General features: G+C 47.8%; 1 protein-coding gene across 1 annotated transcript in view; it reads left to right on the forward strand.

Annotated features, from left to right (window-relative positions):
- The window catches only part of LOC139550095 (microtubule cross-linking factor 1-like), a 205,335-nt gene extending 189,237 nt beyond the window's left edge, over positions 1 to 16,098 (forward strand). The window contains 1 exon segment of the mRNA XM_071360725.1: positions 15,022 to 16,098. Within this exon segment, the coding sequence (XP_071216826.1) occupies positions 15,022 to 15,252 (231 nt within the window). The 3' untranslated portion in view covers positions 15,253 to 16,098.
- The last annotated feature ends 421 nt before the right edge of the window (positions 16,099 to 16,519 follow it).

The raw sequence follows: 16,519 nt of genomic DNA on the forward strand, positions 1-16,519 counted from the left end.
TCATTCAGTATCCCTCTGCTTCAGCCTCCACTCACCCCTCATTCAGTATCCCTCTGCTTCAGCCTCCACTCACCCCTCATTCAGTATCCCTCTGCTTCAGCCTCCACTCACCCCTCATTCAGTATCCCTCTGCTTCAGCCTCCACTCACCCCTCATTCAGTATCCCTCTGCTTCAGCCTCCACTCACCCCTCATTCAGTATCCCTCTGCTTCAGCCTCTACTCACCCCTCATTCAGTATCCCTCTGCTTCAGCCTCTACTCACCCCTCATTCAGTATCCCTCTGCTTCAGCCTCCACTCACCCCTCATTCAGTATCCCTCTGCTTCAGCCTCTACTCACCCCTCATTCAGTATCCCTCTGATTCAGCCTCCACTCACCCCTCATTCAGTATCCCTCTGCTTCAGCCTCTACTCACCCCTCATTCAGTATCCCTCTGCTTCAGCCTCCACTCACCCCTCATTCAGTATCCCTCTGCTTCAGCCTCCACTCACCCCTCATTCAGTATCCCTCTGCTTCAGCCTCCACTCACCCCTCATTCAGTATCCCTCTGCTTCAGCCTCCACTCACCCCTCATTCAGTATCCCTCTGCTTCAGCCTCTACTCACCCCTCATTCAGTATCCCTCTGCTTCAGCCTCCACTCACCCCTCATTCAGTATCCCTCTGCTTCAGCCTCCACTCACCCCTCATTCAGTATCCCTCTGCTTCAGCCTCCACTCACCCCTCATTCAGTATCCCTCTGCTTCAGCCTCCACTCACCCCTCATTCAGTATCCCTCTGCTTCAGCCTCCACTCACCCCTCATTCAGTATCCCTCTGCTTCAGCCTCCACTCACCCCTCATTCAGTATCCCTCTGCTTCAGCCTCCACTCACCCCTCATTCAGTATCCCTCTGCTTCAGCCTCCACTCACCCCTCATTCAGTATCCCTCTGCTTCAGCCTCCACTCACCCCTCATTCAGTATCCCTCTGCTTCAGCCTCCACTCACCCCTCATTCAGTATCCCTCTGCTTCAGCCTCCACTCACCCCTCATTCAGTATCCCTCTGCTTCAGCCTCCACTCACCCCTCATTCAGTATCCCTCTGCTTCAGCCTCCACTGACCCCTCATTCAGTATCCCTCTGTTAGTATTGTAGTTAGTCAGCAATCTGAGGGAGAAGGTCTAACCCGATCACTGGGGATTTTGCTGTCTGGCTCACATGGCGAGCAATATGTTGAAAAAAAACATTAAAAAAAAATTGAAAATTCTTTAAGTAATGGTAGTATTTGTAGGCTAGGAGATGGACCGTTAAAAAGTAGGTAGAAAAATGTATATAGCATTATGAAAAATACTATACATTAAAACAGGATGAAAACATTACAGCACTAAGTTGTAATCCAGTTCTGTAGCGGTATTGTTAGAGAGGGTTAAAGAGAAAGATTTTTGTTGGGGCGCCAGTTAGGTATTAATCCTACGGATAGGAAAAGAGTTGGAGAGAGAGACTACCAGACACACACATCAGCAGAACAGACTGTTGGCCAGATAACCAGTGGAGACTAGAGTGTAGCCTGTTGGTCAGATAGCCAGTAGGGACTAGAGTGTAGCCTGTTGGCCAGATAGCCAGTAGGGACTAGAGTGTAGCCTGTTGGCAAGATAGCCAGTAGGGACTAGAGTGTAGCCTGTTGGCCAGATAGCCAGTAGGGACTAGAGTGTAGCCTGTTGGCCAGATAGCCAGTGGAGACTAGAGTGTAGCCTGTTGGCCAGATAACCAGTAGAGACTAGAGTGTAGCCTGTTGGCCAGATAACCAGTGGAGACTAGAGTGTAGCCTGTTGGCCAGATAGCCAGTAGAGACTAGAGTGTAGCCTGTTGGCCAGATAGCCAGTGGAGACTAGAGTGTAGCCTGTTGGCCAGATAACCAGTAGAGACTAGAGTGTAGCCTGTTGGCCAGATAACCAGTAGAGACTAGAGTGTAGCCTGTTGGCCAGATAACCAGTAGAGACTAGAGTGTAGCCTGTTGGCAAGATAGCCAGTAGGGACTAGAGTGTAGCCTGTTGGCCAGATAGCCAGTGGAGACTAGAGTGTAGCCTGTTGGCCAGATAGCCAGTGGAGACTAGAGTGTAGCCTGTTGGCCAGATAGCCAGTGGAGACTAGAGTGTAGCCTGTTGGCCAGATAGCCAGTGGAGACTAGAGTGTAGCCTGTTGGCAAGATAACCAGTAGAGACTAGAGTGTAGCCTGTTGGCCAGATAGCCAGTAGAGACTAGAGTGGATCCAGTTGGTCAGATAGGCCAACAGGCTACATGTGAACACCAGTCACAGCACAGGGGTAACCCAACCAATAATACCTCCTACTAGAATAATGACGAGCAACTCTGGGGACACGTCATAGAAACAACTGACCAGAAAGAACCCAGTCATCCACCTTAGAGGACCTGCAATAAGCTGTATTCGCTCCCAACTGACCAGAAAGAACCCAGTCATCCACCTTAGAGGACCTGCAATAAGCTGTATTCGCTCCCAACTGACCAGAAAGAACCCAGTCATCCACCTTAGAGGACCTGCAATAAGCTGTATTCGCTCCCAACTGACCAGAAAGAACCCAGTCATCCACCTTAGAGGACCTGCAATAAGCTGTATTCCCTCCCAACTGACCAGAAAGAACCCAGTCATCCACCTTAGAGGACCTGCAATAAGCTGTATTCGCTCCCAACTGACCAGAAAGAACCCAGTCATCCACCTTAGAGGACCTGCAATAAGCTGTATTCCAATTGAAGGGTGCGTGTGGTATGAAGACGGGTGTGTAAACAAAAACAACCTGTAACGTCTGCTTCCAACTCATAATCTCAAACACCTAGATCCCCTGAACGCAGCTAACTCTCCAGATCCCAATCACCTGAATTCTGATCACCTGTTCACACACCTACCTGTATGTCATTATCACACACTATTTAGTTAAGTTCTTTGCACCCCATCATTGTGAGGTATTGTTTGTTTTGTGACACACTTCTATTCGGAGCTCTGTTTTTTTTCCGTAATTTAATCCTACCGTGTATGATAGTTTTTGCCTGCCTCACTAACGACGCATTTTACCTATTCCCTGTCTGTACTTTAGCCTATCGGATTTCCTGTTATCAACCTATTGCCTGTTCTCCTGGACTATGTTACTAGCCTTTTCCCTGCCTGTACTGCTGCCTTTTTGGACCCCGTGTGTATGACCTTCTGCCTGCCCCTGCGGTCCTTTACAAATAAACACTTGCTGCACTTGAAACCTGCTCTCTGTCTCCCATCGTGTTCATTTTTACTTTTATTTAACTAGGCAAGTCAGTTAAGAACAAATTCTTATTTTCAATGACGGCCTAGGAACAGTGGGTTAACTGCTTTGTTCAGGGGAATAACAACCTATTTTTACCTTGTCAGCTCAGGGATTCGATCTTGCAACCTTTTGGTTACTAGTCCAACGCTCTAACCACTAGGGTACCTGCCACCCATAAACAGAATACCAGATAGCCAGAACAGAATACCTCACCAAAAACGACAGATGGATTCAGCGGAGCTGCAGCTACGTCTAACCCCGACAGGAGGAACGAATCAATGAACTCTGCAACCTCCTTCGCCAGTCCATTCCTGCTTCACCGATATCAGGTGCCACAGCATCCCCTCGTTCATCTCCCCCCATATCCATGCCTAATAAATACCACGGCTCCCCTGGGAAATGTCAAGGATTTCTCATGCAATGTAACCTGTACATAGACCATCACCCCGCTGACTTCACCTCTGACAAAGACAGGGTGGACTTCGTCATCTCCCTACTCACAGGCAAAGCTCTGGATTGGGTCACAGCCCTGTGGGCCGCTCAAAGTTCTGATCTGTCCTCTGAATCACGTGTCCACGCCCTCCTTCAAGGAGGTGTTCGACCATTCAGCTTCAGGTCGTCACACCGGGGACCTGTTAAGTGAGCTGCGACATGGACGTCGCTCCAACACTGAGTATGCCCTTGAGTTCTGCACCACGGCTGCTGGCAGTGGATGGAGTGAACCAGCTCTCCTTACAGTCTACCGGAGAGGTCTAAATTGGGAGTTACAGACCGAACTGGCCTGCAGAGGAGATTTAACGGACCTAAACCAATACATCTGGATCCAAATCCATTGGCAACCTACTAGTGAATATTACCAAAAGGCAGTTTGGTATCCTGGCTCTTCTTTCTGCTAATAGGATCACTCAGTTTGTGGAGAGACTAGTGGACTCGGGGGCCGCAGGTAATTTAATTGACGAACAATTGGCACAACAGTTAAGAGTCAAACTAATCCCTGTTAATCCTCACCCTTAGGATTAATGCGCTGGACGGACAATCTCTCGGAACTGGTCTTGTGACTTGCATGACCGAAAGTATCACCCTTCAGATTGGCCTCCTTCACTATGATGTCATTCAGTTAATGTTGTTGTCTTCGCCTAAAGAACCCCTCATCCTCGGTCATCCCCTGGCTAAGCCTTCATGACCCTGCCACCTCCTGGCGGCAAGGGGAACTGCTGTCATTGTCTCCCGTCTGTTTTAAGAACTGCTTCAGTCTACCCTGTTGAGCCACCTCTATAGAAGGATTGGGGTCTGCCATTCCAACCTACATCCCGCCTGTATATGCCCAGTTCCTGAGTGTCTTCAGCAAGAAAATGGCGTCCATTCTGCCCACTCATCGCCCGGAGGACTGCGTGATCAACCTCCTTCCTGGGGTATCACCCCCTAATGGTCGGATCTACCCCTTGTCCATCCCAGAGAATGAGGCTATGGACACCTATACAGAAGAGGCCCTCGACATGGGATTCATCTGTCCATCCACGTCTCCGGCTTTATCCCAGTTCATTTTTTGTGAAAAAAGGGATGGTAGTCTCCGTCCCTGCATAGATTACCGACCCCTCAATGACCTTACTATCAAGAATCGCATTCCTCTTCCTCTGATTCCGGCCGCACTAGAACAGGTTGGACAGGCTACCATCTACTCTAAACTGAACCTACGTAGTGAATACAACCTGGTCCGTATCCGAAGTGGGAGACAAAGTTCATCACTGCTAGGGGCCACTACGAATACCTGGTTATGCCCTACGGTCTTACCAATGCTCCTGCAGTCTTCCAGTCCTTCATGAATGAAGTTTTCCAGGACCAACCAGTTCCTCATCGTGTACATTGACGATATCTTGATCTACTCTCACTCCATTGCAGAACACGTACAGAATGTGCAACAGGTCCTCAAACGACTACAGGACCACCATCTTTATGTCAAGGCTGAGAAGAGCGCCTATCACGTTACTACGGTAGCCTTCCTAGGTTTTGTGTTGACACCAGGAGGGGTCAACATAGACGAAAGCAAAGTCACAGCCATGCTTAACTGGCCCAAACCTACCACCGTACAGGAACTACAGCGTTTCCTAGGCTTTTCCAACTACTACCGCCGGTTCACCCAAAACTGCAGCAGCACAACCGCTTCTCTCTCAGCTCTCACCAGTCAAAAAACCCATACCCTCCAAAGGACTGACACCGCCCTTACTGCATTTGAGACCTTGAAACGCCTCTTCACCTCTGCACCCATCCTTAGGCAGCCAGTTCCTACCCTTCCTTTGGTTCTGGAGGTTGATGCATCTGAGGTCGGCGTAGGAGCGGTTCTCTCTCAGCGGGTAGGGACACCTCCAAAATTATTCCCATGGGGCTTATTTTCCAAGAAACTGTCACCCGCTGAGAGGAACTATGATGTCGGGAACCGAGAGCTGCTCGCCATTAAGCTGGCTATCGAAGAGTGGCGCCACTGGTTAAAGGGAGCTCATCACCCATTCCTTGTCCTTACCGACCACCGCAATTTGGAGTACTTAAGAAGTGGTAAGAGGCTCAACACCAGACAGGCTTCCTGGGCACTCTTCTTCACCCGATTCAACTTCACTGTCACCTATCTGCCTGGCAAGAAAAAATGTGGAGGCTGATTCCTTATCCCGTCTATTTGGCTGCCCTTCCTCTAACCCAGCTCCCGAGCCCTTCCTCTAACCCAGCTCCAGAGCCCATCCTGCCTCCATCTTGTGTCGTGGGACCCATACAGTGGGAAATCCAATCAGCCGTCCAAGAGACCCGACACCCCTGCAGGCAATACCTACGTTCCGGCGTCCGTCAGACCCCAACAAATGCAGTGGTGCCATACCTCGCTGAGTTCTGGCCATCCCAGAATCACCCGGACCACGGAGCTACTGACACGCAAGGTCTGGTGGTCATCCCTAACAGCGTCCGAGATTATGTTCTTTCCTGTCCAGCTCCACGTCCCCGTGGGAGGCCCCCTTTCCTGTCACGTCTGTGCTTGGGCAAAGAGCCCTCGCCAACTACCTACCGGTAAGCTCGAGCCTTTACCTACACCACACAGACCATGGTCCCACATCGCCATGGATTTCCTCACGGATCTGCCAGACTCTTTTGGCTTCACTACTATTTTAGTTGTAGTGGACCGGTTCTCCAAGATGTGCTGACTCATCCCCCTTCCGCATCGACCTAATGCCATGGAAATGGCTGAGTGCATGTTTCCAACAGGTGTTTCGTCTGTATGGGATTCCCGGAAGACATCGTTTCGGATCGGGGACCCCTGTTCATCTCCAGGGTGTGGCGAGCCTTCTGCGACCGACTGGGGGTTTCCATCAGCCTATCTTCCAGATACCATCCCCAAACCAACGGGCAGACGAAACTTCTGCCTGTGTTCCCATGGGAGACAGAGCCCAGAACTGTGCCTGCCATGGATGAGTGGTTTGGACAGAGTGAGCAGGTTTGGGAGACCGCACATCGACACCTACATCAAGCTTCCCTCTCTCAGAAACATCACCGACCTACTCCACTCTTCCACCCTGGGCAACGTGTGTGGCTCTCTACCTGGGACATCCGGCTTCGTGACCCCTGCAAAAAAGTTCAGTCCCCTGTTCATTGGTCCATTCAAAATAACACACCGCATCAATCCTGTCACCTACCGTCTCCAGTTGCCCCGCCATTACCGGATCTCCTCATCCTTCCATGTGTCCCTTCTCAAGCCTGTGAGTTACAGCCCTGTCCATCCTCCAGTGGCGCACCGCGGCCATCTTGACCGCCCAGCTCCACGTCCCCGTGGGAGGCCCCCTGCTCAGCTTTCTAGGCCGTTAAGAGCTGCCCGTGGAGGGGGGGGGGGGGGGTACTGTAACGTCTGGTTCCAACTCACAATCTGCAATAAACTCCCGTTCCACACAATCCAATCTGCCAACAGATGTCCAGCGGAGAAAAAGACACGGAGAACAGCGGAGAACAGCGGAGACCAACGGAGATGAGAGGTCCAACAATAGGACTAGGGTAGCAGAGGACTAGGGTAGCAGAGGACTAGGGTAGCAGAGGACTAGGGTAGCAGAGGACTAGGGTAGCAGAGGACTAGGGTAGTGTGGTTGTTAGACTGGGTAGTAATGGGACTAGGGTAGTGTGGTTGTTAGACTGGGTAGTGTGGTTGTTAGACTGGGTTGTAATGGACTAGGGTAGTAGGGTTATTAGACTGGGTAGTAATGGACTAGGGTAGTGTGGTTGTTAGACTGGGTAATGGACTAGGGTAGTGTGGTTGTTAGACTGGGTAGTGTGGTTGTTAGACTGGGTTGTAATGGACTAGGGTAGTGTGGTTGTTTGACTGGGTTGTAATGGACTAGGGTAGTAGGGTTGTTAGACTGGGTAGTAATGGACTAGGGTAGTGTGGTTGTTAGACTGGGTAGTAATGGGACTAGGGTAGTAGGGTTGTTAGACTGGGTAGTAGAGGACTAGGGTAGCAGAGGACTAGGGTAGCAGAGGACTAGGGTAGCAGAGGACTAGGGTAGTGGGCTGTATACTGGTTACAGTATGTTGGTTGTAGTGTGCTCTTGAGAAGATTACATAGCTTTTAGTGTATTACCTCAACCGTGTCCTCTCTTAACGTTGAACATGGGTTGTGAAGCACGCAAGATGAAAGTATAGGAGCACTATGGGAAATATTAATAACGGATAAATCCTCTGAATTGGTGATGAGGTCCCTTTTTGTTATTTTCCCATGTTTGAAGGGGTTACAGTAGTGATTTACTGCAGCCTGTATGTAGGATACAGACTTATTGCAGCGTGTCTATTGGCGGCTGTGAGATTACTGACCTTTTCTGTTGATCCCCCCCCCAGCTTTATCCTGAGTCCCTGTGTCTCTCTTCTCCTTTCTTTAATCTCTTTCTCTCTCCTCTCTCTGTTGGATACGTATATCTAACTTTGTCTCTCTCCTCTCTCTCCTCTCTTCTCTCTTTCTCTTCTGTCTCTCATTCTTCATACAGTATATCTAACTTTGTCTCTCTCCTCTCTCTCCTCTCTTCTCTCTTTCTCTTCAGTCTCTCATTCTTCATACAGTATATCTAATGAGTCCCCCTCTTCCCTCCCCTCTCTCCTTCTCATCTCTGGGTTTTCTTTCTCTTTCTCTCTCTCTTCCTCCCTCCATCTACAGATGTAGGATCTTAATTTGAGCCAGTTTGCTATAGCAGGATAATAATCCTGCAGCAACAGGACATGTGAATTATTACGTGGAGTATAATTGATGTACATTTTTGTAGGGGTTGATACAGTTTATGTTCGGGCAAATCAAGTCTGAAAATGTCAAGTGGGAAATTACAAACTTTTGAAGCCTTTTTAGGCCTTGAATACACTACAAGTTTGCGGTGCAGGAAAATTGTCATCAACAAAAGAGTGATCAAATAAAGATCCTCCATCTGTATCTCCTCCATTCTGTCTATACCCTCTGCTGGTTGTAGAACCACCCTGTCTTACTAACCGCTCGCTGGAGGGGCTCTAACCCTGCTTGTCCCTGCGTGACGTAAGTTCCGGTTTACTTCCTGTTTCTACAACCTCTAACCTCACCGCCAGGGTCACAGGGTCACCATGGACCCCTCCTCACCTCACCTCACCCCCCCCCCCCCCCCAGCCCCCATCAGCCAATCACAGCATGCCTCACAGGTCAACAATGTCGGTGGTGTTGTAGCTGGGTGATTATTATTATCGTAATAAAAATTAAGCCTACAAAACAAAAAATTAAGGAGAGCCGCACACTCTAGGAGCTCAAAATGCAAAAATATTTATGTCCAACGTTTCGACAGACAAGCTGTCTTCATCAGGGTATAATGACAAACTGCCATTGAGAAAATCCTAAACAAATCGAGACATGTTCACTTTCAAGGTCAGTTTCGCAAAAAACAGCATTCTTGCGTTCTAACTACCCGTTATTGAAAGTGCTCTGAACAAATTAAAGGAATCGTTCACAAACAGTGGCCCATTCTAAAATCTGACGACAGTCTCGGTAATGTGTTTTCAGACCCTGCCTTGGTCGTGTTTTCGTGGGGCAGAAATCTCAGAGATCAATTGGTAAACTCTGATTTACCACCCCAAGATATTCCTGAACAACCTCTATTTGCGCCTCCACTGGATGGAAACTACAAGTGTAATGGCTGCGCTCAATGCAATGGCACTTTATACATGTAGATCCTTCAAACACCCACAAACAGGGAAACAGATCCCAATCAAAGGTGTTATTACGTGCTCCACTAAGGCAGTTATTTATCTTATAACTTGTCCTTGTGGTAAAAATCATGTGGGTAAAACAAAGCGTGAATTAAAAGTACTTATCTCGGAGCATCGTAGCTCCATTAGGTGCAAAAACTCGACTTACCCATTTGCCGCTCACTTTTTGGAATCAAACCACTCGATTTCGTCCCTACGTTATATCAGCATCGAACATGTCACCCTCCCTAGAAGAGGGGGTGACCTCGACAATTTATTGTTAAAACGAGAGGCTGCCTGGATCTTTAACTTAAAGACCCGTACTCCCTTCGGTCTCAACTTTGATCTGAAGCCATTCTTGTGATTATTGTGATTTTGCCATTGTAAATGTTTTGTAGGCTCATGTAGCCAAATTGTATCTATGATCGTACACTATCCATTTATGTTTTTTTGTATGCTATTTTAATATATGAGAATTAACCAATGATATCAGGCCACACCCAGCCATGATTACAGACACCTATGTGTGTCTTTTGACACTATATAAATGAGTCATCTCGCAGTGTTTATCATTATACCCTGATGAAGACGGCTCGTCTGTCGAAACGTTGGACATAAATATTTTTGTATCTGAGAGCGTGTGGCTCTCCTTTTATATTTTGAAGTGTTCCACTACGCTAGCCAGCACCTCGACTAAACAGATGTGAGTTTTCTATCATCTCTAGATTATCATCATCATAACATCTGTCTGTGTAGATGCCTGCATGGTATTTAATGTGGTATTTAATATCTCTATGTATTCATTCATATTTATTTTTAAGAAGATCACAAATCAACTGTCGACTGACCCAAAGAGTTCTCGGTTTTCTGTCCATACGTCTGGCCTTAAACATTTTAGAGGCCAGAAGAACCACTTGTGTGAAATAAAGTTAGCCCCAGTTTTCAGTTATGTTAATAGTGGACTGCTAGTTACCATATCTGAACTAAAATAAACTAATTTAAAAACAACTTTTTAAAGAAATGTTTTTTTTTTTTTAATCTAAAGGGGGGAGTTTAGGTGGTCGACTAAAACGAAAACAGAGAAAGATGACTCACAACAGTTGTTGTTCTGACTGGTCCTGTATGACCCAAGGTGTCTATCTAACACCGTTGTATTTCTGATAGGTCTTCTGACTGGTCCCGTATGACCCAAGGTGTCTATCTAACACCGTTGTATTTCTGATAGGTCTTCTGACTGGTCCCGTATGACCCAAGGTGTCTATCTAACACCGTTGTATTTCTGATAGGTCTTCTGACTGGTCCCGTATGACCCAAGGTGTCTATCTAACACCGTTGTATTTCTGATAGGTCTTCTGACTGGTCCCGTATGACCCAAGGTGTCTATCTAACACCGTTGTATTTCTGATAGGTCTTCTGACTGGTCCCGTATGACCCAAGGTGTCTATCTAACACCGTTGTATTTCTGATAGGTCTTCTGACTGGTCCCGTATGACCCAAGGTGTCTATCTAACACCGTTGTATTTCTGATAGGTCTTCTGACTGGTCCCGTATGACCCAAGGTGTCTATCTAACACCGTTGTATTTCTGATAGGTCTTCTGACTGGTCCCGTATGACCCAAGGTGTCTATCTAACACCGTTGTATTTCTGATAGGTCTTCTGACTGGTCCCGTATGACCCAAGGTGTCTATCTAACACCGTTGTATTTCTGATAGGTCTTCTGACTGGTCCCGTATGACCCAAGGTGTCTATCTAACACCGTTGTATTTCTGATAGGTCTTCTGACTGGTCCCGTATGACCCAAGGTGTCTATCTAACGCCGTTGTATTTCTGATAGGTCTTCTGACTGGTCCCGTATGACCCAAGGTGTCTATCTAACACCGTTGTATTTCTGATAGGTCTTCTGACTGGTCCCGTATGACCCAAGGTGTCTATCTAACACCGTTGTATTTCTGATAGGTCTTCTGACTGGTCCCGTATGACCCAAGGTGTCTATCTAACGCCGTTGTATTTCTGATAGGTCTTCTGACTGGTCCCGTATGTATCAGGAATCAAGGTAAGACCCAGATGCAGACTGTTCGAAGTAACAATGTTTATTGTAGCAACCGGGCAGGCAAAGACAGGTCAAGGCAGGCAGGGGTCGAGAAATCCAGGGTAAGGCAAAGGTACAGGAAGGCAGGCGTACTCAGGGTCAGGCAAAGTTCAAAACCAGGAGGACGAGGAAAGAGGCTGGGAAACGATAGGAGCTGACAGGAAAAACGCTGGTGGGCTTGAACGAACAAGACGAACTGGCAACAAACAAACAGAGAACACAGGTATAAATACCCAGGGGATAATTGTGAACAGGGGCGACACCTGGAGGGGGAGGTGGAGACAAGCACAAGGACAGTATGACCCAAGGTGTCTTATCTAACACCGTGACACCGTTGTATTTCTGATAGGTCTTCCGACTGCTCTGTCTGTGTGCTGCTGCTGTTCACAAAACATACTGTTACCACAGTATGCTTTCTCTTTCTCCTCGTTCACAATTATCTCACCATCTCTTTCTCTTTCTCTCTTTTTCTCTTTCTCTTTCTCTCTTTTTCTCTTTCTCTCTCCGTCTCTCTCTCCGTCTCTCTCTCTCCGTCTCTCTCTCTCCGTCTCTCTCTCTCCGTCTCTCTCTCTCTCTCTCTCTCTCTCTCTCTCTCTCTCTCTCTCTCTCTCAAAATAACAACCTTTCTAAGCTTCGTTAACGAGGACAAATGAACCTGCGTGTGACGTCGTCTGCTCGCGTCTCAAATTTAATAGAATGTTCCAGTGGGTCATTACTGCTAAACCGTGACCCTGTGACCCTGGGCCGTGAGGTTAGAGGTTGTAAAACAGGAAGTTACTGCTAAACCGTGACCCTGTGACCCCGGGCCGTGAGGTTAGAGGTTGTAAAACAGGAAGTTACTGCTAAACCGTGACCCTGTGACCCCGGGCCGTGAGGTTAGAGGTTGTAAAACAGGAAGTTACTGCTAAACCGTGACCCTGTGACCCCGGGCCGTGAGGTTAGAGGTTGTAAAACAGGAAGTTACTGCTAAACCGTGACCCTGTGACCCCGGGCCGTGAGGTTAGAGGTTGTAAAACATTTTTTTATAAAAAAAAAAAAATTAACAGGAAGTTACTGCTAAAACGTGGCTGCATGCTGAGTGGATGTGATGAAACCGAAAGCAACATTGTAGTGGTCGACCTCTAATACGCTTCCATGGTATCATTTAATGTTATGTACTGTCATTACCTGGGTAGGACTTACCTGTTGATTGATTGACTGGTTCATTGATGTATTGATTTGGTTAACGCTTCTAAAAGTAGGCTAGAAAATAGGCCTTCGTAACATCAGATTCAAATAAATATAAAAAAAATTATCTGTGGAGGCAGAAACACTTCCTCCATCTTGGTGTTCTGGTGCCACCCCCTCACGTGTGTATTTATAGCAGAGCTAGATGTGGTTTAGATTTCCCTCATCATTCATATGATACGTAGAACCGAGGGAATTGGGAACACATTTTAAACCACAGCAGTGGAGTGGCTGTGTGATCATCATCATTCATGCTGACTAACTTGCTCCTCCACCTGTTTCATCACGCTGTTGCTCCTCCACCTGTTTCATCACGCTGTTGCTCCTCCACCTGTTTCATCACGCTGTTGCTCCTCCACCTGTTTCATCACGCTGTTGCTCCTCCACCTGTTTCATCACTCTGTTGCTCCTCCACCTGTTTCATCACTCTGTTGCTCCTCCACCTGTTTCATCACGCTGTTGCTCCTCCACCTGTTTCATCACGCTGTAGTTCCTCCACCTGTTTCATCACGCTGTTGCTCCTCCACCTGTTTCATCACTCTGTTGCTCCTCCACCTGTTTCATCACTCTGTTGCTCCTCCACCTGTTTCATCACACTGTAGTTCCTCCACCTGTTTCCTCACACTGTCGTTCCTCCACCTGTTTCATCACACTGTAGTTCCTCCACACTGTAGTTCCCCCACCTGTTTCATCACTCGGTTGCTCCTCCACCTGTTTCATCACTCTGTTGCTCCTCCACCTGTTTCATCACTCTGTTGCTCCTCCACCTGTTTCATCACTCTGTTGCTCCTCCACCTGTTTCATCACTCTGTAGTTCCTCCACCTGTTTCATCACACTGTAGGTCCTCCATCTGTTTCATCACACTGTAGTTCCTCCACCTGTTTCCTCACACTGTCGTTCCTCCACCTGTTTCATCACACTGTAGTTCCTCCACACTGTAGTTCCCCCACCTGTTTCATCACTCTGTTGCTCCTCCACCTGTTTCATCACTCTGTTGCTCCTTCACCTGTTTCATCACGCTGTTGCTCCTCCACCTGTTTCATCACACTGTAGTTCCTCCACCTGTTTCATCACTCTGTAGTTCCTCCACCTGTTTCCTCACACTGTTGCTCCTCCACCTGTTTCATCACTCTGTAGTTCCTCCACACTGTAGTTCCTCCACCTGTTTCCTCACACTGTTACTCCTCCACCTGTTTCATCACACTGTAGTTCCTCCACCTGTTTCATCACGCTGTAGTTCCTCCACCTGTTTCATCACACTGTAGTTCCTCCATCTGTTTCATCACGCTGTAGTTCCTCCACCTGTTTCCTCACACTGTAGTTCCTCCACCTGTTTCATCACACTGTAGTTCCTCCACACTGTAGTTCCTCCACCTGTTTCATCACTCTGTTGCTCCTCCACCTGTTTCATCACGCTGTAGTTCCTCCACCTGTTTCATCACACTGTAGTTCCTCCACCTGTTTCATCACACTGTAGTTCCTCCACCTGTTTCATCACACTGTAGTTCCTCCACCTGTTTCATCACGCTGTAGTTCCTCCACCTGTTTCATCACGCTGTAGTTCCTCCACCTGTTTCATCACGCTGTAGTTCCTCCACCTGTTTCATCACGCTGTAGTTCCTCCACCTGTTTCATCACACTGTAGTTCCTCCACCTGTTTCATCACACTGTAGTTCCTCCACCTGTTTCATCACGCTGTAGTTCCTCCACCTGTTTCATCACGCTGTAGTTCCCCCACCTGTTTCATCACGCTGTAGTTCCTCCACCTGTTTCATCACGCTGTAGTTCCTCCACCTGTTTCATCACACTGTAGTTCCTCCACCTGTTTCATCACACTGTAGTTCCTCCACCTGTTTCATCACGCTGTAGTTCCTCCACCTGTTTCATCACACTGTAGTTCCTCCACCTGTTTCATCACGCTGTAGTTCCTCCACCTGTTTCATCACACTGTAGTTCCTCCACCTGTTTCATCACGCTGTAGTTCCTCCACATGGTCTTTCCTCCTGCTAGGTCTATACTGTGGTCATTATTTGCTTTCCTGTTTTAATCACACTTACTTTTGTTAATACTTATTTTCCTCTGTCTTGGGTCATGTCTTTTTCTAATTCTTAAAATAATCATCATGAAAACCTATGAATATAGGAAGCTATCTTGTCTCTCTCTCTCTCTCTCTCTCATCTACTTCCTCCTCTCCTGAAGGATCTCCCTCGCTCCCCGGTGGCTCCACCCCTGGAGTCGTGTTTCCTGCGTCCGGCAAGGCCAGCCAACCGCCGCCCTCCATCCCGCTGGGCAGTCCCCTCCTCCCACCGAGGCTGGCGAGACGTCACAGAGCGGAGGTTCACCTTCCCCATGGTGACTGGGACCAGTAAGACTGGGACAGGGACCACCTCTAGTCTGGACCTGGACGAGACTGGACCAGCAGAATCATGACAGGAACCATCACCGTACCCTTGTCCTCCTCCCTTTACTCGCTCCACTCTGTCTCTCCTGTGAAACCCTGCCAGTACCTCAGACCCATCTTTCCTAGTCCTCCTCTACTCCCTCTCCTCCCTCCTCTCTCCTGCTTCTCTCCTCTTCTCCTCCCTCCTCTCTCCTGCTTCTCTCCTCTTCTCCTCCCTCCTCTCTCCTGCTTCTCTCCTCTTCTCCTCTCTCCTGCTTCTCTCCTCTTCTCCTCTCTCCTGCTTCTCTCCTCTTCTCCTCCCTCCTCTCTCCTGATGGAACTGTCCACACTCTATCCTCCTCCACTCTTCCTTACTCCTCCTCTTCTCCACTCCTCCCTACTCCTCTTCTCCACTCCTCCCTACTCCTCTTCTCCACTCCTCCCTACTCCTCTTCTCCACTCCTCCCTACTCCTCTTCTCCACTCCTCCCTACTCCTCTTCTCCACTCATCCCTACTCCTCCTCTCTCCTGCTCCTCCCTCCCCTCCTATTCTCTTGTCCACATGACCATACAGGGTACCTCAGACCCCCCCTCCCACTCTCGTAGGGATTCGTAGGGGGGGTTTGTAACAGGGTTGAGCCCCTGTAGCACCAGCTAACCAACCAGGAACTCAAAAAGAACTGGAACTTAAAACTTTGAACTCCGGAATGAAAATAACCTGGATAGTACTGTAACAACAAAAACAATGACATCATCCAAACATTACCGTCTGATGTGCCTCTACTTGATTTACTCATAGTTCCACATGTGTGTATATACTGTATGCAATACATACATACATACATATATACATATATATATATATATATATATACAGTACCAATCAAACGTTTGGACACACCTACTCATTCCAGGGTATTTCTTTATTTTTTACTATTTTCTACATTGTAGAATAATACTGAAGACATCAACACTATGAAATAACACATATGGAATCATGTAGTAACCAAAAAAGTGTTAAACAAATAAAAAATATATTTTATATTTGAGATTCTTCAAAGTAGCCACCCTTTGCCTTGATGACAGCTTTGCACACTCTTGGTATTCTCTCAACCAGCTTCACCTGGAATACTTTTCCAAACGTCTTGAACGAGTTCCTACATATGCTGATGCTTTTCCTTCACTCTGTGGTCCAACTCATCCCAAACCATCTCAATTGGGTTGAGATCGGGTGATTGTGGAAGCCAGGTCATCTGATGCAGTACTCCATCACTCTCCTTCTTGGTCAAATAGCCCTTACACAGCCTGGGGGTGTGT

Source organism: Salvelinus alpinus, chromosome 23 (genome assembly GCF_045679555.1).
Source record: "Salvelinus alpinus chromosome 23, SLU_Salpinus.1, whole genome shotgun sequence".
NCBI lineage: Eukaryota > Metazoa > Chordata > Actinopteri > Salmoniformes > Salmonidae > Salvelinus > Salvelinus alpinus.